Consider the following 27,201-nt stretch of genomic DNA (forward strand, 5'->3'; position numbering starts at 1 on the left):
CTTGTCTTAGGATTTCTGCAGAGAGTCACCAAGAAGCTGTTCCTTTTGACAATCCTTTTCCATTGAACAATCCCCGACCCTCCCCCACGTCCTGCTGCTGAGAGCAACCAGGGAGCCGCAGCATGAGCTCTGCCTTCAGTACACCCTCCCCCACAGCCCTCCCACCTGTCTGTCCTCTCGCGTCCCCTTCTTCTCCTAACCCATGGTGCATGAATAGTTTGTCCTCACCCCAAAACCTTTTCAAAGCCAAAGAGATAAAAAGAAGGGGCTCCTCCAAGTCCCTGGGTGGTGAGAAAGCAAACTGGCAGGGTTCAAAGAACTAAGACACAGAAGGCCTCGCCAGTCCCGAAGCCCAGATGGTCTCTCTGTGCTCCCATGTCTGAATCACACCCAGCCACTCCCTCCAAGTTCAGGAGAAGGACCTGGGGTGGGGTGATGTGGAGAGGGGAGGGGAGCTGTGGGAAAAGGGAGGACCGACATTACCTTTCCGGAAGCTGTCCCTGGGCCAAAGTCCATACTGTCACACCCTTCGGGCCGGCCCAGGGCCCAGCAGCTTCTATGCCAGAGGGCACCGAGGCAGGGCGGCCACCCCCAAGGTCAGCAGTTTCATGATCAAGCAGCCTCCCTCCACCGCTGCCCCTCAATCCTCTCAGGGAATCTCCACCTAAGTGAGGCGCTCCCGTCTTCCCGCCGGAGACTGGCAGGGCCCTGCTCTGTCCCAGCTGCCTCTACCCTGGGGGCCCATAGCTATAATTAGGACCCCTCCAGCAGCCAGTGCACATGCCAGGCCAGGGCTTGGCTCGGGTGGCAGAGTGAGGCTGCTGGGCCTATTTTGAGAGTTAGATGATCCCCACACTGCTGCAGTGAGGGACAGAATCAGCTGACCCCACAGCAAAGAGGAGACGGAGCTGGTCCTGATCCCTTTCTATTCACCCAAGAAGAGGCTTCCAGCCGGGCATGCAGAGAAAAAGAGAGTGAGGACACTTCCTAACTGAAACCAGAACACCTAGAACCAGCCAAGGGCCTCTTCTCCTCAGCCCTTGGGTATATCGGTATTCTAAAACCTCCCCCATGGACCTTCACTTGGGATCAGTCAGGACAACCAGCAGGTTAGCTGAAGCCCTGAACCTCCTTCCTTCTGCAATCCATTCCTCAACAGCACATCACAGGGGCCGACTCCTCCAGGCAGGGTTCCTGGGATGTGCCAGTTCCAGTCCTGGTTCTGCCTCTCACAACCTTGGGCAACTACTTACACCCCTGTGCCTCAGTTTCCTCATCAGTAAAAAAAGGGGGATGCAGCTTTGTGGGATGTGTGTATACACTGTGTGCTTTTTGCTACGTGACAATGTGGTTACTGCACTGGAACTGGGCTATATACATTTAGTACTTTCATGCACAAACATCTCCATGTGTCAGTTGCTGTATCAGTCACTTGGAACAGAGAAACCGGAACTGAGAGAGCTCCAGCTAAGAACACGATAAAGATGATAAAGAAAGTATTTATCACGTACTAGGTATTGTACAAAGTACTTTACTTGCAATGTCTCAACTGCTCTCAAACAACCCTATAAGGTAGGTCGTATTACCATATCCATTTTGGGTTAAATGATCTGCCCAAGGTTGCACCTACGGTGAGGAGAGAATGATGACACCAAGCCTGTGCTTTGAACCCTACACTGTAGTGCCTCCTCCTAGGTGACTTGGTCTTGATCATGAAGGTGCCCACAGGGCATCTGGAGGGGCAGTGCTGAGATGACACACCCTCCACAAGGCTCTAGGCAGGGGACCAGCCTTATGGGATTTGAGGCGGAGATTCAGACAGGGAGTGGAATGAGACCACAGAGCAGGCAGCTCAAGGTAGGACATGCTGGGCTGCTTCCATACCTCTGATGCTCCATGGGGAAAAGGTCTAAGGCTCACTGTGGGGTCTGCCTGGGTCAGAGTACTATAAAGCACCCTTCCCTTGGCAGTAGTAGTAACTGAGGCCAGAGAATCCCAAAGGGATGGTGAAATTCAGAAGCCATTTAACGCAGCCATCCTCTGCCTCCAAGGAGTCTCTCCTCCCCTGGTGGTTGTTTAATTAAAGGACTTCATTTAAACCTTTATTGCTCTAAGAATCATAAAAGTGTGAAGACAGGAGAAAGGGTCTGCCTCCCCCACTGGCCGTCTGTAAAATGGCCCACCTCTCCCAGGATTTCCACAGACTCTCCATGCACCTATTTCGGTACCCTTGGCCTCCCCAAGAACCCTCCTCAATCTCTTCAATCTGCACGCCAAATACTGAAATTGCTATGCTACTTTGCACATAAGGACTCAGAGATAAGTCAGTCTGGGAAAGTGACGCTGCGGGGAGCAAACGCGGTGCTTTCTGACTGTTTGGAGGGAGGATGGAGCACAGCACAGAAGAGCCACGAGGCACACACACTTCTGCAATATCACCATCGAGGCATCCTCACCTCCATTTCCTTCCTGTTTTGCTTGGCTGACGCCTACCTTCCTGATAGCAAATTACTGTAATAAACGGTGGTTAATATTAACCTGTGCTTGTGGTTTCATGTTTATATTTATAACCTGTCATCTCATTTCAGTGTCACAACTGCCTCTGAGTTAAACAAATGTCCCCCACTTTACAGTTTGAGAAACTGAGGCCCGAAGAGGCCATAGAGAACCTAGGACTAGAGACAGAGCTAGAAATAGAGCCTTATTCCTATGGCTCCAAGCCCATTATTCTTCCCTCTAGGCAGCCTTCCCTTCCAGATGTAAAAGGGAGAAAGCAAGGTCCCATCCCCCTCTTCTAGGGAAATTTTAGGAAGAAGGGTGAAGATGAGACTTCCCTCAGGCTAGTTAAACCTTCTAAGGGAGACAAGATCAAAACAATGAATTATTATTAAAACTATTGTTTATATGGTCCTTCATGGTTTAAAACAAGCCTTATGGATACTTCTCATTGGAAACTCATAGCAACTTGAGAGGTAGAAATTATACTTGTCCCCATTTAAGAGTTAGGGAACTGGAGTCTCAAGAGTCTGAATGGCTTGTTTGGTTAGGGTTCGTGACAGAGCCTGGTTTAATCTGGGCATTCAGGAGACTGAGGGTCTGTAGTGGGCACCGGAGCCTGGGGGGAGAGCTTACTGCTGGTCCCAGATGATGAGGTGGAAGAGGTACTTGGAGAGGTGAACCCTTCGGGTCTGCAGGGGGCTGCACAGCTCCTTGCCGCCATGGCTGAGGGAGCAGGAGAGGTAGAACTCTTCATAGCTACAAGAGAAAGGGCAGAGATCAGGACACTCAGCTCCCAGACCCCACCTCAGCCACCAAATTCCACTTCCCCCGGGTAAAACTCTTGATCTGTGGGACTGGAACGTGCGGTCAAGGGACAGGACCGCCAAAGTGGATGTGCAGACCTGTGCTCCGGGAGAAGCAACTCAATCTGGACCTCTCTACCCAGTTTCAGGTTCCATGCTGAGACCTTGGTTTTTCTTCCTTCCTTATTGGGAAGCAGCCATGCAGCCTGCTCCCTAGAGCCAGCTTCAGCCCATCGGGTGGCCTGGTGCGCGTGTGCGCACAAGCGCATGCGCAGGTGAGAAGCGTGGGGGATGAAAAACGACATATGCTGAAATGAATGCCAACACATGGGGGTCCCTGAGGCTCGTGACAGGTGCCTGACAGAAGAGGTCAGAGAAGGCCCTGGTTTCCCAGGCTGCCTTCTTTGTTCTCCGCCAATCGCCCAGAGGAATACATTAAGTGAGGAACAAAGAGAAAAGGGAAAGGGAGGGGGAGGAGGGTCCTGGAGGAGAGGGGCGGGGGATCGGGTGGAGCCAAAGGCCTATTTCCCCAGGCCTGGGATGCCGGGGGACCCTGAGAGGTGCTCAGGATTACCAAGTTAACGTCCTCCTCCACCCACCCTCGCAGGCCTAGGGAACTCCAGACAAAGGGTCATCTCCCACCTCCCCACCCCCTCCCACTGTGCATCTGCAGGGGAGTGCAGTCATTGGCCCTGGGGCATGCACTCAGATCTGGGAAGCGGCCATCTGTCGCAGCCCTGCCTCCATCAGCTGGCCTTGAAAGGGAGGGGGCAGGGATGCCTACACAGCCAGCACTGAGAGGGAATGGTAAGATCCAACCACTGCTGCCTTCTCTCTCTCCTCTGGGATGTCCCAGCCCACATCTGTCTCCCTCTGTGTGGGCTCATCCCCTCAGCCACAGAGCCCCACAGTGCCACAGACCCTAAATTTAGGACAGTGGGGTCACACGCAGACAGAAAAAGCCACCTGAAGTCAAACTCAGCTTGCTCCCTGTAGGCCATTCAGCCCAGGGCTCACCTGGTAGCCCAGATGATGGGGATGCGGTGTGTGGCATAGACTGTAAAGGCCAGGGGCCCAGAAAAATGGCAGGCCTCCTGGACCAGATCATGCTTGTGGCTCCCATGCACTGCCGTCTGGAAGTCTGCATTGAATGTGTTGCAGTACAGCTCCACCAGGTCCAAGATGGCAGCTGTCAGGGCTTCCACAACCTTCTCTGTGAAAGGAAGGGGACAGAAGGAAGAGTAGTGAGGCTTCAACAAGGCCCATCTTCTTGTCATGGCACTGGCTAGGATGGGATACCCTAGGACAGTAGTCCCCAAATGCCAGTCACCCATCTCTGATGAAATGAGGAAAAAGCAGGAGCATGTCACGAGCTTCTCATAAAATGATACTCAATTTTAAACGTTGTCTTTATTGTTATGTATTGCTACTTATTTAGTGTAAAATGTCCTTTCTTTTAGGAAGTAGTGGGAATAACAGTTATCAGTGACTTAAAAGAAGTCACTGCTTAGCAAAATAAAAACTGAAAATTCTGTGTGGGTCCCCGAAAGAATACTTTTTGGTCCACGACATCTGAAAGATTGGGAATCACTGACCAAGAATCCTAGCAATATAAGCCTTGTAGGGCAGCATTCTGCTTGAAAGACTTAAGGGGGAATCCTAGGGAAAAATTCTTTCTCTCCCCAGACCCCTTCTAAGCTGGAAACACAGGAGTTGTGAGCTCACAACCTACCCAAGTGAAAGTTTTCCCATCTGGAACTCAGGGCTAACTCTGCCCTACCACGCCCACCCTCACACTTACACCACCTCATCACCATCTCCCAGAGACACCACAGGGATAACTAGTAAAAATAATGAGAAAACATTTTGTGGAAAGAAATGTGCTCTCCAGCTGTGTCCACGCCTCATATAGGCGCGCGCGCGCGTGCGCACACACACACACACACACACACACACACACACATGCAGACCCGGAACCATAAATCAAGGAGGCCAGGGAGAAAAAGGAATCTGGGCAGAGACTGCAGTTTTCAATGGCCCCTCTGGATGAAGAAAGCAGCTCCCTTACCTCGGTTTTCCAGCACAGCCAAGACGGTGGGATCCTATTGGGGAAAAAGGAGAGGGAGGGGAGCTTCAGGGCCATGGCCTTTTCTGTCACAGCTGGAACAAGGGCTTTTCACAGCTGTGCTCATCTGGACCAGATTGGACTGAAATTTGAGGAGCAGAGGTTCCCCAGGGAGGATAGAGTAATAGTTTGTACCAGATTGGTGCGATAGACAATGAGCCGGACCAAGGATAAAATCATCGTGTCCACCCAAATGAAACACTCCAGCCCTTAGGCCTCTCCACTCTAGATCACAGTGCCTATCGTGCTGGCTGGCCCTGTCTGCACAGCACACAGCCCCACTGTGGAGTCCCAAGCCCCTGGCTCGGGGGAGATTTTGGTCTTGCAACTGATGGGTGTGAAAACTGCCACACAGTGCCTCAGTGACTGTGAACAAAGCCTTTGCTGGCCCGAGCTCCCGACAATTAGTCCCAGGGGTAGATTCTAGCCCACTCTCCTCCTCAGGAAGAGGTGACACACTTGGCATCCACTTCCCAAAAACTCTGTGACTAAATGTTGAAACATAAAAGATGGAGGTGGAGAGAAAAGCCTTTTAGTAAGTGGACACCTAGTCACCTAGTTTCCGGGGAATATTCCTCTCCTCCTTCCCCATGCTAGTGCTCTGGGCCCTGTTACCTTCGGAATTTTAGGTTTCATTCGGGAAGGGCAGGGGGGCAGCTGGTTGAGAGCGTTGGTGATCTCGGGGGTTTCCACAGCAGCTAGGGCGTTGCAGATGGCCTTGACGGACTGGACCACCCTTTCGGCCTTCAATGGAAAGTCCGCCTGTGGAAAGCGGCACAGTGAGGCCGGCAGGCTAGCGCTCTCAGCCTCCAGCACCCACAGTGTTGAGATTCCTCCCATTCGGGTTGGGAGGAGCAGGGGCTTATGACCCTCAGGAGTGAATCCATGGTTTATTTGCAAACATCCAGCGTTACAAACCACACACAGCTCCTACTGAATTAAAGGAGCCACGTCCATGTTCCCCAGTGCTTTCAGCCATCTTCCTTGAACCTCCCACTATTCCCAGCCTCCCTCTGGCCGCTACAGTCTGCTTATACTATACAAACAGATGCAGGGTCTCCCCCAGAGACATGCAGTGTTAACCAAATCAATCCACAGGGAATAGCAAGGGGACCAAAGAAATCACACTGAGGGCCCACTTGCCCACACAGCCTTATTTCTCCTACTACTGTTGAGAATGTCCAGATAGGTCTCATCTCAGTACCACTGCCATGCTATGTCCTCTGCTCTTTGGCTCCTGCAGTTTTCTCATTTGGAATCCCCTTACCTGTCCTGCCCTGATTACCTAAATAAATGCAAATTACAGGCCAGCTAAACTCCAGCCTCCTTCCCAAGCCTCCCCTGGCCAGACCCCTCTTTATCACTCTCCAAGAGCCCTTGATTAACTCATTACTAACCTGCTCTGTCTACTAATAGCTTTATGTTACTATTCCATTTTTCTGGCAGGAACACAAGCTCCCTGAAGGCTAAGACAATTCTTATGCTTCTCCACCCACAGACGCCACTAACATAGGTCCAGACTAGTACAAAAAAGGTGTTCAGAGAACTTCCCTCTCATCACAGTAAATGTTCAAGCAGAGGCCACTAGAGAAGAGATTCCGGCAGTTGGTGGAGGGTTGAGCTAGACACAAAGCTGAACTCCCCTAGAAGGATGACCACCATAACAGGATCAATGAGACAGGGATTGTTTTTGAAGATCACTGTCTGATTTTCTTCAGCTTCATGACATGTGGGGCAAATGATTATTCTCAAGGTGTTGAGGCTTATAACTCCATGTGAATCCAAGTGAGGAGAGTCCTGGCCCTTCCCCACCTTTGGGACCCCAACCTCCTGATGGTTTTCCACCTGTGACACCAGCACATCAGAAGCTCTCAGATCAGAGGCTCCTGGGCCTTGCTCACAGGACGCACACCCCAATGCACATTCAGATTCAGCAGCGGGGCGACCACTCCATGCCCCTTAGCTTTGGAGATGCCCTACTCCAGAGACAGGATCAGGGCACAGTTCCTGACCTACTTCTACAGAGGAGCAGAACCCTTCTACACACACGTGCCAGCTGCCCAACAGCTGGCAGTCTTGGTCTGCCCCTGTGCTAGGGGAATGAAAAAAAAAGTGCTCCACTAATAGATTTTCAGTGTCTACTCCAGGTCCCTTTAGTGCTAGCTGATTCCAGGAGGACTGGAGGAGAGGAAGGGAGGAGCTTTGGGCAGCTGGGCCAGGCCCTGAATTCGTACTCACATCAGCCAACAGGAAGGCATCCACCTCATTGTGGTAAGTGTCGAACAGAAGACTCAGGGCCTGCCTGGGGAGTTGGGGACAGGGAAAGGTCATAGGAGAGGTCAGGACAGACGCAGTGTACTGGAAGACCCATTCTCTCCCTCCTTCTCCACAGCTCAGAAATCACACTCTGGTTTAAAGAGGTTCCCACTCTTCCCATATGTCCCATGAAGACTAAAAGCCAGCAAGTCCTTTCTATTTGCCCACCTCTTACCTGGAGAACGTGGCAAAGTACTAGAGGGAAGAGATGTAATATACCCTGGAGTGGGGATCTTCTCCTACAAGAATCCTGGGCCCCATCCCCAACACCTGCAAGAACCCCCGGCTCTGGCAGAAAGGCCAGCGAGGGTATCCACTAGGTCCCCTCATGGTTCCTGCTTGGGCCACATCCTCTGGCAGAAAGGCCAGCGAGGGTATCCACTAGGGTCCCCTCACGGTTCCTGCTTGGGCCACATCCAAGATGGTACCCACTCTCACCTGCTGATGGTCTGCTTGACTGGCCTCTCCTGCAGGTGGACGAGGTAGTTCAGGGTGGAGGGGCTCTGGTCATCATTCACCTGTGCAAGAAGTGCCCTATTCAGAGAAGGGTGGTGCCTTTATCACAGCCCAGTGCTCCCACCCCATGCCCACCCCATGTGTTCCATATCACCCTGTGCCCGCTACCTCCCCACCCCTGTGCAGCCATCCACCTCCCCGCCACACACGAACCGTCCGGGCCAGGTCACTGCGTACAGCTTTCTGCTCCATCAGCTGTAGCCGAATGTCGATGTCAAACTTTCGACAGTATTGAATATACTCGTGGCTGCCCAGGGCGTGCTTGCTGGTGGGACAGGGGGACAAGGCCATTAGCATCCTGGGGACTCAGTGGGACTTTCAAGGGAAATGCATACCTTAGCCTTGGGGAGAGAGAAACAGGAGGAAGAGGGGGAGGGGTGAAGGGGCAGTATACCTGTGTTGCACCCCCTACCTTGGCTTTTGGGAAATGTCATGGTAGAACTTGGAGAAAGAAACAGAGGTCTGTCTAAAGAAGATCCACCTAACACACTTAGCCCTTGGTTTGTACAATGACCTTCCTAGGTGTTTATTACCTTTATCACTGGTTCTCTCTAGGGTTGGGAACTTGTGCAGGGAGTGGGGAACACAGAAATTTCTCAGAGGCAGTGTTTCAACCCCATCCTCTTGGCTTTGGTACACAGGACAGGTCGGAGGCCAGCCTGTGCTCAGGCTCGGGTGTAGAGCTCAGTGGATGACACTCTCCCCCCCACACTGTGGTCCTAAGTCTCACACCCCCCCACCGTTACCAACTAGGGTGCTGAAGCCAACCAAGCAAACCCACCAAGATTCCAGGTCTGTTACCCTCAACCCATCACAGTTCTGCTTCTCACCGCCCTCTGTGGGGCCTGCGATTGTGTGTAACAACATAAACCTCTGCAGACAACCTGCAGGCCGTCCCCATTGCTCGGGGGACAACACGTGAGCCCCCCACCCCAAGTTTCAGAGAAGGGGCCTAGGGAGTCCCTCGGTGATCCAGCCGCTTCCTCCCTCCACATCACACTTTAGTCAGAAAAGAAGCCCAGGAGACGGGGCGGACGGAGTCCTACCTACAGGCCAGCACTGCCTGGGCATCGGCCTGGGCCACGTCCCAGCAGCTGGCTAACAGAAGCCGGAAAGAGACTTCCTTCCTCAGCCGAGCTGGGAATCTAGGCCAGAAACTGGAGAGGAGAAGAGAGCAGCAAAGCAGGGGGCTCTGTGCAGAAGCTGACAGCGGTGCCCGGGCCCGAGGCCAGTCCTGTCCAGCTAGGACTTAAATGAGTTTTCCACATCTGGAGGGGACAAGCCTCTGATTTAGGCCCCAACCTGCTAAACTGAGCTGCAGCCAAAACCTGGGGGTGGGAGAGGCTGGGCTGTGGGATGGGTCTGGTGGGAGTGCCCTGGGAGGAAGGAAGAGTGTGGCGGAGGTGGGGGAGGTGGCAGGAAACCCAACCCTCCCCTGGGACTGTCTCAAGGTTCTTATCTGAGAGCAGCCTGCATCCTGGACCTGCCACTCCCCCTCAGTGTCAGCCCCTTTTCTAAGCAAGGGTAGGAAACAGAGGGCCTCCTTGGGAGCTAGCTGCTTTCTGAAACCCCCAGAGGGTCCTTTCCACCCCACCCAAGGCAGCTATCTCGTGCACAGGGCTCTGGGCTTTTCTGTTGCGTGGGAGGGAAGAGAAGAGCCTCGGCAGAGGAGGGAGCTCCCGGACTAAGAGTGATGGACACATGTCCCCTGGGGCCTTGCTTGACCTTCTCTGTGGAAGGCCTTCCTCTGGGTGCATTCAAGTTAGAGCGGGAGAGGCATGACCCCGGGACCAACAGTTCTGCTCCACCATGCCTGGAACGCTCCACCTGGGGCTTGGCAAGAAGTCAGAACCTGATAGCTTATCTACCACCTCTGGACTCGGGGCCTCAAGGACTTAGGGGCTGCCAGAGAAATGACAGTATCCATCTAATCTGGATCCTCTCTTTGGACTGGTGCTTCCCTGGGAATATTTACTGATCGCTCACTGGGTCATTCTCACATTTAAGCCCTGCTACATTTTACAGAACTTGAGGGTCACAGTTTCACAACTAGTAAGTGGCAGCTGGAGCCCAAACCAGCTGTGTGGATGGGACCCATTACGCCCCTTGCTCCCTTACAACAGTGGCAGGAGCTCCCTGCCAGGAGGCCCTGAGTCTGGGGCCCCTTCTATTCCTCTAGGGGAAAACAATACACATTTGAACTGTGCTCCCTGGAGTTGTGCTCCATAGGGCCCTGCCCCCTTCTTTTCTCTCGGTTTTCCAGGTGAGGGTACAGAGGCCAGGGAGGGCCTACAGCATCCCTAAGGTCAAAGAAACTAGCCAGAAACTGCTCTCGCCATAGATCAACCAACCTTGCATCTAGACCTGTGTGTAAGAGAAAGAGCAAGTAGTGGCCCTCATCGTATACTCCTCAGACCTGAGATACTGGCTCTCCTTCCCACTCCCAAGATCTGCTTCACCAAGTGGCCAGAGGCAGTGGGCAGTAGGCAACTTGGAGGCTTGGGGAGGAAAGATCTCTTTATCGCCTTATCTGCTGCCCTCTAGCTGATGCTACAGCCTGCCACACAGCTGTACCACCTGAGGGGTTTGATCCCCCTCCCCGCCACCCCAGCACTCCAGAGCCCCAGGGCAGTGGAAAGAGGACTGCTGCCGCTGGTCCACATCAGACTTTCCAGGGAGGCTGCTCGCGGCAGAGGGTACTGGATGGAGAGGAGCTGGAGGCGAGCCTTTGGTAAGGAGGATAACCAGCTGCACATGCCAGTGGGGGAAAGGCTTGTCGGCAGGGAAAGGGGGAGGAGACAGCAACTATGATTTTCACCCCTAGTTCCACAGCGTGCTTTTGCCCAGTCCTCCTCCTGCCGTTGGCCATAAAGACACCACACACAATCTAGGGCAGAAGAAGCAACCCCACACAGTCCCCCTGCCCCCATACACATCGCTCTCCACACTCAGAAGTCGGCAAGCAGATACGACTCGGGCTTTGCCTAATCCCAGTTCCAAGTTCTTTCCACAGCAGACTTGGCTCAGGAAGCCAGCCAGCCCCGCTGGAAGACTGAGCTCCCGGGGAAAGTGCGACGTGGCTGACAGCGTGCCCAGAAAGCAGGAGTCCTGACTATGGGATTGGCGGGGAGCTGCCAGCCCCAGGCCTCAAGCCCAGCACCACCCCTGGGAAGCCCCCATCATAATCCCACTACCCAGAAGGCAGGTGCCACTTCCTGCCCACTTGTCCCCACCAGTCCACTCACTTCTGCAGGAACTCCTCCAGCCCACAGGGTTTCAGCACGAAGTCACCCACATCCACATCCCGCAGTTCATCATGGGTGTAGCACAGGGTCTGGTAGATAAGCAAGTCTACAGTGGAAGAACCTGTAAGGGATGAGGCAGGGGGAGGAATGAGGGGGGGCACTGGGGCAGGTGGGGCTCATCCTGACCCCACCCCACCCCCAGCACCATCACCAACCAGATAAAGCAGGCAAACACAGTCTGGGATTGGGAATCAATGGCAAAGGATCCCACACAGTCACAACACAGTCACCCCTGCCCCGCTTCTAGCGATGCTCACACTGCATCCCCACTAACTTACAGTTGCAGGTAAAAGTGAGTGGCTCCCGCAGGCTGTCACACAACACGGTAACCTTCAGGTTAACCTCATCCCCGAGGTGCTCGGGGCTTGGAGTGACAGCGCTCCAGACATACCCGGTGAGGGAGTAGTTTTGGACGCCAGAGCCAGATCGGAGGCTGTGCAGGAAGAGAGGGAGAAGGACCGTCGCTGTGCCTTCAGGAGAGAGCTGTTGACAAGAGGCCTGCTGGGACCTCCCGTCCTGAGGCCCAAGGGCCCCTCCGTCCCACTTGGCCCGTGGCCCTCAGGTCTGCGGGCCAGGAGAGGGGCAGTGGCGAGGCAGCTGTGGGGGACCTGTTCTTGACACGTTTGCTACAGTTGCAAAATGTTTCCCAAGGTGAACTGAACACTAGGGAGAGGCCTAAAACCGCACAGCTTTCCCTAATAAGTTCCATGGAAAATTTTTCTGAAGCCATTTCCTTTCTCTTTTAGCTCCAGATAAGATGACACTCTTATCTCCATCTGGGGTGCCTCTGCTCCTCAGGGCAACTGAGCCTAAAGTGACTGGAATAATTTGACTATTAGATCGAGGTTTCATGAATTTTGTCCAAAAGTGTGAAACTTCTAAGATTCCAAAAAGCCCGCAAATACCTGTTGCAGGAAGCATCCCAGTTACAAATTGAGATATAGTAAATATGGTTCTTCTTCCTCCCTAGAAAGTTCGGAAAGGGGTGACTCGCCTCCCCAGCCCCCGCAACCCTCCCCAGCCCCCCAGTCTTTAACTCTTACATATCCAGCATGTGGCAAAATGCAGCAACTTCCTCATCTCTCTCCTCTGAGACCTCAAACAACTCATGGCCATTGGAGACGGCGTGGGGCCGGGAGCCCACCTTTAAGAGAAGAGCAGCTGACTCAGTGCCTTTTCCCTCATGCCATCCCCTTCCCATAGGCTGCTCCTAGATCTAAACTCTTAAACTCTAGGTGTAAAAACTTTCCGGTGAAAGGGGCATAAAACATGTGGAAGGGACTTTCCTGGTGGTGCAGTGGTTAAGAATCCACCTGCCAAAGCAGGGGACACGGGTTCGAGCCTTGGTCCAGGAAGATCCCACATGTCACGGAGCAGCTAAGCCCATGCGCCACAACTACTGAGCCCACGTGCCACAACTACTGAAGCCCATGAGCGTAGAGCCCAAGCTCTGCAACAAGAGAAGCCACTGCAATGAGGAGCCTGCGCACCACAACAAACAGTAGCCCCCACTCACCACAACTAGAGAAAGCCCACGTGCAGCAACAAAGACCCAATGCAGCCAAAAATAATAATAAATTTTTTAAAGTAATTAATTGAAAAAAAAGAAGTTAAGACTGATTTGTAAAAAAAAAAAAAAAAAAAAAGGAAAGAAAGAAAATGTGGCAAATCCAGGAATATATTTATCTGGCGTCCTAGGAGACCAAGAGCCAAGTTGAAAGAGTACTTGAAGCCTTGGCTGAGTCTGGAAGCCTGGATGGGATGGACATGAGTGTGGCCAAACCTCCTTCCCGAGAGGCCAGTGTCTAATGAGCTCAACCCTGTTGGTCAGCTAGTACCCGGCTTGCTGGGCCCTGGGGCTGGCTATCTGGGGGATGCTCCCAGAGGCATGGCGGGGAGCTGAGCAGACAGCTGTTTCCCCATCCACCACTGAGGCCACAGCAAGTGGGTTGCCCAAACAGTCCCCAGGGAAGTGGGCCCTGGGCAAAGCTTCAACATCCACAGCACACCCCAGGGACCCAACACAGAGACAGATGGAGAGACCATAGATGGAGGCAATGACTCAGACACATGTGCCTTCCCGGTCAATGCTATTTGAGGGAGAAAGCATCAAAGCAGCTTTCTGGGCAGCAAAGAACCTGGTAGAAGACTTAGCTCTTCCTGGCTCTCGAATCTTCTGGTCCCCAACAGCTGGAATGTCAGGGAGCCTGCATGGGCCCCACTTCCTGTCCAAGAATATGTGCGCTGGTGGGGATTCTCACAGACAAGACCTCAAACTGTCCCCCTCCACAGAGCTGCTTTCAGTCACCCATGAGGAGTTCTAACTCAGCCCTCAAACAAGGCCTGCAGCACAGCCCCAGGGAGGAGGAAGTGGAGGAGGAGCTGGTGCATGGCAGGTTTCGGCCTGACAGGCCTGCCCAGAGCCTCCAGGGGAGGCCACCCCAAGGGAATGGAGCGACTGCTCAGATGGAGTGCCGGCCTGCATCCGGTAAAGGCGGCCACTTCCCGGCCACTTCTGGGGAGCCAAGCTCCAGTCTGCACATACGCAACACCTCACCTCTCAGCCTCCCCCTGGCTATTCCCCTGTCCTCCCCGCCCCTTGGGGCAGATGGCGGCAACCGAGCTCCTCATTTGAATACCCAGATTGTTTCCTCTGAGTGACTCTCTCTCATTGGCCTTGCTCCCCTGGGTGAGGATGGAGGGGGTGCAGAGAGAGGAGGGTGGCCGTGGGGGCAGTTGGCATGGGAGGCCCCGGCTCTGCCAAGTTCATGCCTGTATCCCAGTCAAAACAATAGTACCACTGTCAGCAACTAACCCACAAAAATGAGAGTGACAGAGTGACAGAGAGAGACAGAGACAGAGACAGAGAGACAGAGAAAGGAGGGGAAGGCAAGGGGCATACAGAACTGAGTGGCGACCGAGGGCCACTTTCATGCCTTTTCAGTACCACGCACGGGCTCCACAAGAAAACAACAGCCACTTACGTGTGCCCTGCTGGCAGGCCCTGGTGGCATCGCCCGACGCTGGCTGGGGGAGTCTGCGGGGCAGAGGCTGGCAGCAGGGGTACCAGGCTGGCATCTGGAGCCAACCATTTCCTCAGCTGGCTCCGCAGGCCTGGGATAAGGAGGATCCTTCCGGCTGGAGGCCCGGCGAAGGCGGGGCGGTGGTACCGGCCGAGGGCCCAAAGGGCCCCCCCTCCCGGAGGGATGAGCCCCTGCACCAGGCTGGGGTGGGGAGGACCAAGGCCGCATGTCCCCCTAAGAAGTGGCAAGGGCCTTTTGCTTTGCCCTAGCTTCTTCAAGGAGACTCGGGACCAAGCTCCCTCCCAGAACTCTGATAACACACAGGGGATGGGGGAAGGGTGAGGGAGGGGGGGCGGGGGGGGCGCGGGGGAGCAGGAGAGGAAGCCACAGAGGCGACCACCTACCAGGGTGGCCTGACTCGGTGTGAGCAGGCCCAGCTGTGAGGAACAGAATCTCCCTGTCCCTATAAATAGCGGGAACAGCCCCACCTCTCAGAACAAGGCCTTTAAAAAGCCCTGCTGTGACTCTAGAGCTGCGGCTTATCCCAGGAGCTGCCTCTGCTCCGGGGGACTCTCTTAGCAGAAGCACAGGAAGGAAGGGCCATGTGGCTTTTCCAGAGCTGTGAAGGATCCCAACTGCTGGGACACAAGGTGGGAAAGCCCCAGTGTCCCTTAGACAATGGAGAAGGAGGAAACAGGGATGGAATGAGGTGGAACGCTATCAGGACAGCACAGAAGTCATCGGCCACGGGGGTGCCTCTCGACTCCTCTGGGACCAGGGTTTCCAGGGCCCAAGGATGAAATACAAAGCAGGCGTCAGCTCCCACCCACGGAGACGCTGCTGACACTTTTTAAACCAGAAAAGATCAAAGCTGCCCTGGAACCTACCCCATGCTTCTGCGTAGATACTTTGCTATTTTATACTACGTACTGATGAAAGTGAAATTATTATTGTCATACTGTGTACTTTTTTCTAAATATTTTCACTGTGAAAAGAGATGGATGATGGTGAGGGTTGCACAACAATGTAAATGTACTTAATGCCACTGAACTGTGTACTTACAATTGGTTAAGATAGTAAATTTTATGGTATGTATATTTTATCACAATGAGAGAGAGAGAGGTGTGCACGCACATACACGGAGGGCAGGGAGGAGAGAGACAGGGGTAGAGAGACAGACTGACAGTGACAAAGGGAAAGAGGCAGAGAGAGAGACACAGTGGGAGAGGTGGGGAGAGACAGAGAGAGGGAGAGAGACAGAGAAACATGGAGAGAGGAGCGAGAACAGTGGCGCCTTGGGATGACAGAGAACAGGGCTCTGCACCGCGGATCACCAGGCACGGCTGCTGGGAGGTCTGGACCAGGGTCTGGACTCAGTGAGCACTAAACATCGGTGCGTATCATGATTGAACCTCATCACCACACAGCATTTTTGGCAGAGTAGAAAGTCAGAAAGCAGAAGCAACTCACCCCAGTGCACAAGGCCATTCTGCCACAGAGTAAACAGTGCATCCTCTCATCCCAGTTCCGTTCTTATATCACAAAGTGGGCATTCCAAAACGCCTGCCCCCAGAAGGGCCGTTTGGCCAAGATACACAAAACTTGGCCCTGAAAAGGAGCCGTCTCTACCGGTGTCCTTCTTCCCTCCCCTACCCCGGCCCAGGGGCCCAATGTCAGAAGCAGAGGGCAGGAGAGGACCGAAAGGGTGAGCGTGGAGCTGATTTGGATTTGGACAGCAAAGAAGAAAGAGGGACTATTCTTTGTTTCTGAATGACAAGGGGAAAGGGGGACAGAAGAAACATAATAAGATCCTCACCGGAGCTGCAGAAATCCGGCGGTTCTTGCCAGCTGTCGAATTTTTCCGATTGGCGTAGCAGGAGGTATAGGTGCGGGGGGGCACCTGAGGAGGCATGGTCTTGCTCCGGGCCACGGGTTTTCCAGGAGTGTCCTTGCCAAAGTCCAGGGGCCCCCAGCCCTCCTTCCAGCCCCTGGTGGCGTCCCGCAGGATCTCTGCATCATAGGTTGACTTCAAGTTGAGCCGCGTAATAGCATCATTGATACCATCGTAGTCCATGGACCCCAGGAGACGCCCTGGACCCCCGCCTCCCGGCTCCTCTCCCTCTTCTAGGATCCGATGCCCCAGCAATTTACCTGGAGGTTGTTCGACCAAAGAAAAAGTGTTGATGTCATTGGGCTGGGAGATCTTGGAGGAGGAGGGGGACCCCTTTCTGGGAGGCAGGGGAGGAGTGTCCCAGATAGACACTCGGGGAGGCAAAGGAGGTGGGGACAGTTTCTTAGAAGAGTCGTCTGTGTCCCCCAGCCCTGGGGACAAAGAGAGCCCCACATCTGAACCACCAAAAATGTAGAGATAGTCTCCAGCCAGGGAGCCTTTGGGCCAGGGATCTGGACCACGCGGGGAGCCCTGGGAGGTAGAGTGGTTGGGCAGCCCTTCCTGTGGGGAGAGCGAGTTGTAATTGAGGGTAGGATCAGAGCCAGAAAGACCGCGTAAGAGCTTGAGGTCCTTCCGCCTTCCTGCTGGCTTGCTGTAGAAGTCTAGGACAGGCTCATCCCAGCTGATGAGAGAGGGGTCTGCGTTCTGCTTGACTCTGCTTTCCTCCTTGTCATGCCGAAGCCGGGACAGAGCATCATACTCCATCTGCAGGGCTTCGGCCATGGCCAGCTCTTTGCGGCTGATGCCCACCGACTCCAAGGACTTCCAGTGTTCCCCGTTGCCCTGAGTTGAAGACATGGTGAGGATGGGGGACAGAGGAGACAAGAAAGTCTTCTACTTGCTGGCAATGTCAGGTCTGCAGGGTTGTGGCATGGTGTCCGGGCACCTGCAAGTGAGGGGTAAAAACATCAGTCATTCAGTCACAAAAAGCGATGTGTCAATAATCTGACTGGGTGACATAATCTGGGCCACTGCCTGTTTCTTGAGTGCCTACAACACATGGAAAGAAACAGAAAGATGGAGGAAAAAAGAGATACCAAGACAACTTTATCTTACATACATCCACCCTTCCATTCATCTATGCATGTTTCCATCTCTGGTCTCTAAATCCCATCCTCATCTCTCTCACAGGTACCCCGAGGAAAGAGGTTAGGCACCATGTATCAGCTAAGAGGAACAGATGGAGACAAGGGCTCTTCAGTCAGTTTAAAGAGACACAAATGAACATATCTACAAAACAGAAATGACTCACAAACATAGAAAACAGATTTGTGGTTGCCAAAGGGGGTGGAGTGGGGAAGGACTGGGAGTTCGGAATTAGCAGATGCAAACTATTATTCGTAGGATGGATAAACAACAAGCTCCTACTGTTTAGCACAGGGAACTATCATCAATAGCCTGTGATAAACCATAAGGGAAAAGAATGTGATAAGGAATATATAAACTCAGTCACTTTGCTGTACAGCAGAAATTAACACATTATTGTAAATCAACTATACTTCAATAAATATTCTTTTAAATAAAATAAACGAAGAGGACAGCTCTCACACACTACTGGTGGTGAATGTCAAATGGTACAACCACTCTGGAAAACAGGCAGCTTCTTTTGCGACATCGAAAAACTGGAAACAACCCAATGTCCACCAGCAGGTGAATGGATTAAAAAAATGTGATGTGTCCACACAACTGAATACTACTCAGCAACAAAAAGGAATTAATTATCGATACCTGCAATAACATGGATGAATCTCAAAATAACTATGCTGCATGAAAGAAGTCAGACAAAGGAGCATGAGTATGTAGGATTCCACTTATATAAAATTCTGGAAAATGAAAACTAATCTACAGACGGAAAGCAGATCAATGGCTCTCTGGGAAGGGGTGGAAAGAGGGTTACAAAGGAGCCTAAGGAAACTTTTGAGGACGATGAAAATGTTCCCTATCTTGATTGTGGTAATAGTTTCACAGGTATAGACATATGTCAAAATTTATCACGTTGCACACTTTAAATATGTACAATTTATTGTATGTCAATTATACTCAATAAAGCTATAAATGAAAAGTACAATAAAGTCCTATGAAACAACTACTCAGACTGCACTAGGATCCTCCCAAAGGACACCAATATGGGCAATAAAACAAAGCTTGCCAACATGTGAAACTCGGGCACCTGATGGAGCACAGGTGTGCCAAAATATTGATTTCTGTCAGCCCCTAGGAAGCCAGACAGGAAGATAACACCCCACACACACACCGCCACCCCCCTGGCCAGCTGCCTCTGGCCACAAGCAGCCCCCTTCGTTTACTCCAGTGTTGGCATCCTTTTCCTTCAGAAGCCGTGACGTGAAAAGGCACTGAAGGCATGGTTGTAATGACAAGGTTAGCCGGGTCCAGTGGTTCTCAACCCTGGCCGCACATAAGAAACACTGGGGGAGCTTTTTATTTTTTTAATTTTTTAAAATTTATTAATTTATTTATTGGCTGTGTTGGGTCTGCGTTGCTGTGCACGGGTCTTCTGTAGTTGTGGTGAGCAAGGGCTACTCTTCGTTGCGGTGTGCGGGCTTCTCATTGCAGTGGCTCCTCTTGTTGTACAGCACGGGCTCTAGGCGCACGGGCTTCAGTATTTGTGGCACACAGGCTCAATGGTTGTGGCTCACGGGCTCTAGAGGGCAGGCTCAGTAGCTGCAGCACACGGGCTCAGTTGCTCTGCAGCACGTGGGATATTCCCGGATCAGGAATCGAACGCACGTCCCCAGCACTGGTAGCCAGATTCTTAACCGCTGCGCCACCAGGGAAGTCCTGGGGGGGCTTTTTTTTTTTTTAATTAATTTTTATTGGAATATGTTGCTTTACAATGTTGTGTTAGCTTCTACTGCACAGCAAAATGAATCAGTCACGTATATACATATATCCCCTCCATTTAGGACACTATAGTGTATTAAGAAGAGTTCCTTGCGCTATACAGTATGTTCCCACTGGTTGTCTATTTTATACATAGTATTGATAGTGTACATGTATCAATCCTACTCTCCCCTGGGGGAACTTTTTAAAAGTACTGATGCCCAGGTACTCTCAAGAGATTTTGATTTAATTAGTCTGCAGTAGGGCAGTGGTATTTTTAAAAACTCCCCAAGAGGGACTTCCCTGGTGGCACAATGGTTAAGACTCTGTGCTCACAATGCAGGGGTCCCAGGTCTGATCCCTGGTCAGGGAACTAGATCCCACATGCATGTCACAACTAATAGTTCACATGCCACAACTAAGGAGTCAGTGAGCTGCAACTAAGGAGCCTGCCTGCCGCAACTAAGGAGCCCAAGTGCTGCAACTAAGACCCAGTGAAACTGAATAAATACATAAAAAACTCCCCAAGAGATTCTAGTCTGTAGCTGAAGCTGAGAACCATGGACCTGTGTGTGTATGTGTGTTTCAGATTAGGTTGGGGTGAGTGTGAGGTAAGTCACTTCTGATCCTTCTTGCCAGCAGCTGAGAAGTTCACAATTTCATAAAATTATCAAAAATCCTTCATGTTATTGTACTGCTTTACCCAGCAGTTAACAAACATACGAAACACGTCCTTCCTCATGATTAGAAAACTGAAAACATCAACAGGAAAAAAGTTCTGATAGATTCATGGGTGACAAGTTCCATCAGACCTCAAATGAGTTAGGACAAGAGTATGCCTTAGCCTGAGGTGGCCTCCCAGGATCCTGGTGCATCCATCAGGCATAGGCTGTCTCAGTGAGTCTTAGGAAGTATTTTCCCCAAAATGGAACAGCCCAAGCCCAGCTTCAGGGCATACAAAGCGGCTCTCTGCTGATTTTTCTCTGCCTGTTGAGTTTCTCCACCCCTTAACAGCTCCTTACAGATTTATTTTTATCCACAGAGGGTAAGAGGGAGTCTTGCTATTTAAAATTAAAAGGAATTGGATGAGCAAATGAAGATACCCAGAACTTGGTTGCCCAGAGATGGGAAACTGGGCCCAAGAAAAGGAGGGCCTAGTGCTTTTGATGGGAGACACTGGATAAATGCTCAAAGTTGAATTGAACCTTTATTTATTTATTTTTAATCTTATATATGTATATTTTAAATTAATTTTATTTATTGGCTGCGTTGGGTCTGCGTTGCTGCATGCGGGCTTTCTAATTGTGGAGAGCAGGGGCTACTCTTCGTTGTGGTGTGCAGGCTTCTCGTTGCAGTGGCTTCTCTTATTGCAGAGCACAGACTCTAGGCGTGTGGGCTTCAGTAGTTGTGGCACATGGGCTCAACAGTTGTGGTTCACAGGCTCTAGAGCGCAGGCTCAGTAGTTGTGGCACACGGGCTTAGTCGCTCCGTGGCGTGTGGGATCTTCCTTTGACCAGGGATAGAACCTGTGTTCCCTGCATTGGCAGACGGGTTCTTAACCACTGCGCCACCAGGGAAGTCCCAAGCTTAACCCTTTTCATTCAGAGAACAACTGTATTTTCAGCCGGGGGCTGGAACAAGCAGAGTAGTAAGATTGGCCTTAGCCAGGCACCACTATGAGGAGAAAAACTGAGGCCACTGGAAATAACCTCTCTCAATTTCCTGCCTTTCTTCCCCACTAACTTACCCACACTTGCATTTGGCCTCACTTTCACCTTTCGGTCTCAGGGCAAGCAGGTCCCCGCCTCCCGCTGAGGGATAAGCCTCCTGGGCGCTTGCCCCACCCACTGGGTCTCCTCTGGGATGAAGCTCCTCGAACTTCCTTCCCATCCCTCTACTGTATCTTCATCTCTTCTCCTTAACTGGGTCTCTCTCTTCAGCACATAAACATGATCAAGCTTCTAGCCTTAAAAAGAAAAAAGAAGAAGAAACAAAAATCAGAACCCTACACCCTAAGCACCTTCTCTTGACTTTTTGTCCTTCAGCTCATACCCTCCCTGTTCTTCCTTCCCTTCCCTGCCAAGCTTCACAAGAGCAGAAGACACATGAGGTTTCTCAGTCTCCCTTATTTACTCTTCAGCTCACTGTAATCTGACTTCTGCCCCCAACATTCCACTAAAATGCCCCAGCAACAATGCCCCGGACACCCAGTTCCATAGGCATTTCTTTTTTTTAATAATATCTGTGAATGTCTGTCAACATTTTAGTGTTTCAGACATGTTCTCATTTTAAAAAAATATATATTTATTTGGCTACATCAGGTCTCAGTTGTGGCATGTGGGATCTTTCACTGTGGCGCTCAGGCTCCAGAGTGCGCGAGCTCAGTAGTTGTGGCAGGAGGGCTCTCTAGTTGTGGTGCACAGGCTCTAGAGCACACAGCCTTAGTTGCCCTGCAGGATCGTAGTTCCCCGACCAGGGATTGAACCTGCGTCCCTAGCACTGGAAGGCAGATTCTTAACCACTGGACCACCAGAGAAGTCTCTCCATAGGCATTTCTAACTGCCCAGACATTGCTGTTGCACTTGGCGCTCAGACCATTCCCTTCTTCCTTATATCCTTTCTCCCATATATCCTCTACCCCCTGGCTTCCATGACACTACTTTTTCTTGTTCTCCACCTCCATCGTTGTCCTTCTCTTTCTTTGTCCACCCCTGAAATGTTGGTGTTGGCTCCAGAATCCATTCTCAGCCTCTGTTAATGGACACCCTCTCTGGGCAGTCTCATCTGTTCTCCCACTCACATCACATGTGTGTTGATGATCCCAAATGTGTCTCTCTCCCCCCAGGTTGATAGGCCCACCCATTTCTCAAACCCCAGATGTCCAAGCTGAACCTTCTTATTTCCCTCCCACAACCTTCTCCTCCTTCCCGGTTCCCCGTCTGGCACCACCATAGTCAGCCAAGCCAGAAACCCGACAGTCATCCTGGATTCCTCCTTCCCTTTCATCCCATGCAGTCACCAAGGCCTGCCAACTTTCCCTCTTAATACTTCCCAAATCTAGTCCTTCCTCCTATTCTAACTGCTGCTGCCCTATTAAACCCACATCTTCTCCCACTTGGGCTATTACAATAACCTTCTAACAGTCCTTCCTCCTACTAATCTTTCCTTCTTTAAAGCTTGCTCCCCAGAGCAGCCAGAGGGCTCTTTCTAAAGTGTAAATCTGATCGTCTCACTCTCTGCTTAAGCCCCTGCAAAGGCTCTCTATTTGATTCCTTTACAAGGCCTTTATCACCAGCCCCCACCTCCCTCTCATCTCCAACCATTCACTACCACATATTTGATACCTCTGTGATTTTGTGCAGCATCTTCTGGCTCAGAGGCACGCCCTTTCCAACTGCCAACCATCTTTGCCTAAGTGATTCTAACTGCTCAGACTTTGCTCAGACATCAAGTTCTTCAGAAAGCCTTCTCTGAACCCTCAGATTGAACTAAGGGCCCCCTCTTCACGCTCCCAATAGCAACCTGTATATATTGAATACCTCAAATATCGTCTTGAAATATTTTATTCAAAATTAAATGTGTATTAACCTGTCACCCCCACTGAGCTCCTCAAGTTCCAAAATCACCTCATTTCCACTAAGAAAAATGGACCTGAACTGGGATATAGGGGTAGAGCTTTCTGGTGGTAAGAATTTTCACACATGGGGATGGGTGATCAGGATACAGGTAGTGTCCTTCCTTGGGGATCCTTCAAAGGTAGGACTGGGATTCAACTAACAGGAGCACGTTTGGCACCTATAAATGCAGGTGGGCAGACAGACCACAGAAAGTGCCTTCCAGCCCTGGGATTCTTTGATTCTGACCTATTGATTCCCTTCAGTCCCATTTCTCGAAGGACTCCAACGTTAGCCCTGGAAGGAAAGCGAAGAAAAGGCCTGAGGAGGAATTCCCTGGTGGTCCACTGGTTAGGACTCTGCGCTTTCACTGCTGAGGACCCAGGTTCAATCTCTGTTCAGGGGGAACTAAGATCCCACAAGCCTCGCAGCACAGCACAGCCGGCTGGCTGAGGAGGGAAAAAAAGAAATGCCCGAGGGAGATCCAGCAGGCCCAGCTCCTGAGGCTCTTCCCAGACTGGAATTCAAACGCAGAAAGCTGAGCTACCCCTCTCTAACCCCCGGCCCCCTGGCTCCCAGCCAGGACGCCACCAGACTGTCAGCCGTGCAAAGGAGGCCCAGCCCACTGACGGATCTCGCGTCCAGGGCCACACTGGCAGCTTCGCCTTCCAAAACGTGCAGTGTTCTGCTCGCTCGTACGCGGAGGGATCCGTGGTGAGGAGGCAGGACAAGCAGCGTTCCCCGCAGGACCAGGACACCAGGACCAGGAGGGCCACCCCTAAGGTGGAGGGAAGGTTCAGGGCAAGCACCCAGGCGCAGAGGAAATCCACAGAGGGAAAGAGGGAAGGCAGGAGCAACCAGTCCCATCCACCTGCAGCTAGAGGGAGCTGACTTCCGCTAAGAACTCAGCCCCGAATTTCATCTTCCAGGAGGGGTGGGGACACACAAAGTACTTTAGGAATCAGTCTCACGTTTCTGGCCTCCCCCATTCTCTTCCCCAATTCAGTTCCCTCCCCGCCAGGCTCTGCTGGGTTGACAAATTTTCTATTCCCTGAGTCCTCAAGGGCTGCTAGGGATTCTGTAAAAAAGCAAATATCCATGTAGGTCCCACGAAAGAGCTGGGGGTGGACGAGGGCCTGGGTCTTTGCCACCCCACAGCTCGTCCAGGAAGAAAAGGCTGGTATGGCTCTGTGGCAGCACTCCACAGAGCACCCACGCACCGCACGCTATGTGAATGACACCCGCTACCACAACAAAGAGAATGGTGTCGCCTGGAGTTGTGCACCTTGGTGGCCCCAGCTGTGTTCTTCTTTAGTATCTATCTCTCAGAAAGTAGCCGGAAATCATCTGAAAGACCATTTTCAGCCAGATTGCTTTCACCACCTGCATGCACTAATTGTTAACACTTCCCCACATTTGAGCACACATTCTCTTTCTCTGCTTAATATTTGAAAGTAAGATACAAATGCTTCACTTCTAAATATTTCAGCCTGAATCTCTACAGAACTAGGACGTTCTCCGATGTAAACACTGGTATGCCAATTAGCATACCGGCAACATTTAACGTTCACACAATAATATTATCCAATGTGGGGGTCTACATTTGAATGTTTGTAATTATCACCTGGGAAGTTTTTCAAACATACAAATTCCTGGCCCCTCTCCCGGAAGGTCTGATTCAGTGGGGTGACTTCCTGGACTTGGGACATTTCAGAGCCCCTCGGGCAATTCAGATGTGCAGTCAGGTTTGACACCAAAGACTAGCGTTTCAGAACTACCAGGGAGACAGGAGGGAACTGGGGAAAGGGACCCCAAAGAGCACCAGGCGGTCAGCTGGTGAAGGAAGAGAGCATGCTTATGGCCAAGCAGGTCGGTGCCAGGGTCTAAGCAGCACCAGGCACCAAACTCAGCCCGCACAGCTGCCAACTGACGGCTGGAGGTCGGCGGGGGAGGAAGCGGGTCAGGGCAGAGCCACACAATGGTTCAGCGTCAAAGGGTGGAGGGAAAGGAGAGGGTGCTCCCTCAAGAGAGCTGGCTCTGTTCAGTGCCTGTGCCAGAGAGGGAGGGGCCCCAGGGGCCAGCGATGACACCAGCCGAGGGTGGAGAGGACTTCCTGTCGCCTTGCTGGAGGGCACCGTATCAGAACTGCCCTGCTTGGGACAGACTAATAGGTCTGGGTCATCTCCCCACATCCTGAGCCACAGAGCTGGATTCTAATGGGCACTGAGTACCAGCTATGTGCCATGCTCCATGCTAGACCCAGAAGTATTCAGATGACTGTGGCACAATTCCAGGAAGCTTACAGTCTAGCAAAGGTGATAGATGTATCATAAATAATTCAATCCCCCCTTTGGGGCACAAAGCAGTGAACCTTGCACGTCTTGGCCCATCTTCACTGAGCAGAGGAAATGGAGAGCTATCAAGAAAGGTGGTGAAAAAATACGGAGGGTCTCCAGCCCCAAGCCTTTTAGTAGTTACTAAGGGAAGATGACTCAGTTCTAGGACTGCCCTAGGAAGGGACCTTCAGTACCTCCTCTCAGTACAGAATGGGTCAAAAGCTTGGAGGCCATAAGCACTTAAACCCTTTGGCTTCCAGAGCTTTCTTTTCTGAGAGGACCCTGCCCCTATCCACCCCCTGACACCCACACTTACCCAGGCCCCAAATCCCACTGGCTTTGCAGCCAAGGACCCCCTACCCCTCACTCCACACCCTGCTGCCCTGCTCCACCTCTCCCCTCCCACAGCCCCAGCTGCAACAGGAAAGTCAGCATGCCCTATGCCAGGAGTCCGACTCCTCCAGCAGGAAGGTATAACAAGAAGTCAAGTAGGTCAACTCCCTGCCTCAAACAGATGTGCAGCTGATCCCTGCTTCTGTACTGGAAACCTACAGGTTTTATACAGCTCTACAAGCTTCTTTGATGTCAGGCCCATCACTGAGTCGCATGCACCAACAAAGTCTTTCTCTTATTTAACTGTATTCTCTCTGTGTGGTTCTCAGCTCCAAATGTGAGGAGACGGAATATAACTGCCTGCATTTTCTTCCCACTCATACAGCCCCTCTCTAGCATCCTCTTAGCCAAATTAAAGCAGCCCCATGTGGTTCAGTCCTTGTTACTGGAAATTACTTTCCATCTCTCTCTTTCCTGGGCCTACCCTGGACTCTCTACCAATTTGAAGCCGAAGTGGACACAAGAGTTAATAAAGGGCTCTCTGGGTCCTAAAAGAGCAGAGGGACAAGAGACTGCGTGACGCAGTTACATCAGTTGGGTTTGCATTCAGAGCCCTGAGTTCCCGTTCTCAGCTCAGAAACCATTTGTGCAGCTGGTTCTGTTCACACACATACATGCGCGCATGCGCGCGCGCGCACACACACACACACACACACACACACACACACACACACACACACACGGAATCCCTGGAGATCACAGCTTGTAGCACACACTCTGTAGATTTGGGATCTGGGTACAAAGAGAGTCAGGGATGGAAGAGGTGAGGCAGCTCGAGGCTCTTCTCAAAACTTTCCTTCCTACAGCTGGCGATTTAGATGGCAGGGCCCAGGACCAGGAGCTGGCAACCGGCTGAATGGAACGTTTAGCAAAAAGGAAAGAAAGGTCTTGGCAGTGTGTGGGTTTCTAACCCAGGAACCATCCCGGGAGCCAGAGCAGCCACACCTCCCCTCTGTCTGATCCTCACTTCCTGCTTTCTCCACCCCCTGCCCCCAGCTGCCGCAGCCCCAAGAACCAGTCCTTCTAGTTCAGATCCACCAGGTTCCCTCCGAGGAGCATGGCAGTTAAGAATTAATTAATCAACTCTCTGGAGAAAGGCAGTGGACAGGATAGAGGAGGAAAAGAGGAGCTCCCAGAATGACCTTCCCTTAATAATCTTGGCCTCCGGTTGAAAGGACTCCTGAGGAAACTTCTTTACAGACAAAGTTCACACTAGCCCACCCACATAAGAAAAACAACCCAACATTTCCAAACAGCAACATCTAGGAAACCTCAGGCTCTCTGAAGGTCCTATAGGTCCCTGAAGCATAAAGGAAGCCCCTCTGGGAGGAGGATATAAGAAAGTCAGTGGAGAAGGCGATGGGGACACAAGAGCCCTTCACGGAGCCATTTGCTTGCTGCAAACCAAGGGCTCTTGCAAGGCTCATACTGCCGCCTCTGTCCCCTCCAGCTCAATCTCCAGTTCAGCTTCCCCAGCTC

The 27,201-nt window shown here is 51.9% G+C and overlaps 1 protein-coding gene across 10 annotated transcripts in view; it reads right to left on the bottom strand.

Annotated features, from left to right (window-relative positions):
* The window catches only part of PIK3C2B (phosphatidylinositol-4-phosphate 3-kinase catalytic subunit type 2 beta), a 64,675-nt gene that overhangs the window by 26,395 nt on the left and 11,079 nt on the right, over positions 1 to 27,201 (bottom strand). For 5 of the 10 annotated variants that reach the window (XR_009052530.1, XR_009052531.1, XM_057726092.1 and 2 more), the window contains 13 exons: positions 21,127 to 21,345; positions 16,404 to 17,424; positions 14,549 to 14,788; positions 12,608 to 12,708; positions 11,843 to 11,997; positions 11,505 to 11,625; positions 8,413 to 8,524; positions 8,182 to 8,261; positions 7,666 to 7,729; positions 6,043 to 6,189; positions 5,371 to 5,404; positions 4,320 to 4,515; positions 3,133 to 3,255 (listed from right to left, as the gene is read on the bottom strand). Coding sequence is in view for 8 of the 10 variants with exons in the window: in XM_057726092.1 (XP_057582075.1) it covers positions 3,133 to 3,255; positions 4,320 to 4,515; positions 5,371 to 5,404; positions 6,043 to 6,189; positions 7,666 to 7,729; positions 8,182 to 8,261; positions 8,413 to 8,524; positions 11,505 to 11,625; positions 11,843 to 11,997; positions 12,608 to 12,708; positions 14,549 to 14,788; positions 16,404 to 17,336 (2,306 nt within the window). In the remaining 2 variants the exon portion in view is untranslated. The remainder of the gene's footprint in view (positions 1 to 3,132; positions 3,256 to 4,319; positions 4,516 to 5,370; positions 5,405 to 6,042; positions 6,190 to 7,665; positions 7,730 to 8,181; positions 8,262 to 8,412; positions 8,525 to 11,504; positions 11,626 to 11,842; positions 11,998 to 12,607; positions 12,709 to 14,548; positions 14,789 to 16,403; positions 17,425 to 21,126; positions 21,346 to 27,201) is intronic. The other 5 variants (XM_057726091.1, XM_057726096.1, XM_057726095.1 and 2 more) reach the window with 4 other exon arrangements.

The sequence above is a fragment of the Hippopotamus amphibius genome, chromosome 3, assembly GCF_030028045.1.
Source record: "Hippopotamus amphibius kiboko isolate mHipAmp2 chromosome 3, mHipAmp2.hap2, whole genome shotgun sequence".
Lineage (NCBI taxonomy): Eukaryota > Metazoa > Chordata > Mammalia > Artiodactyla > Hippopotamidae > Hippopotamus > Hippopotamus amphibius.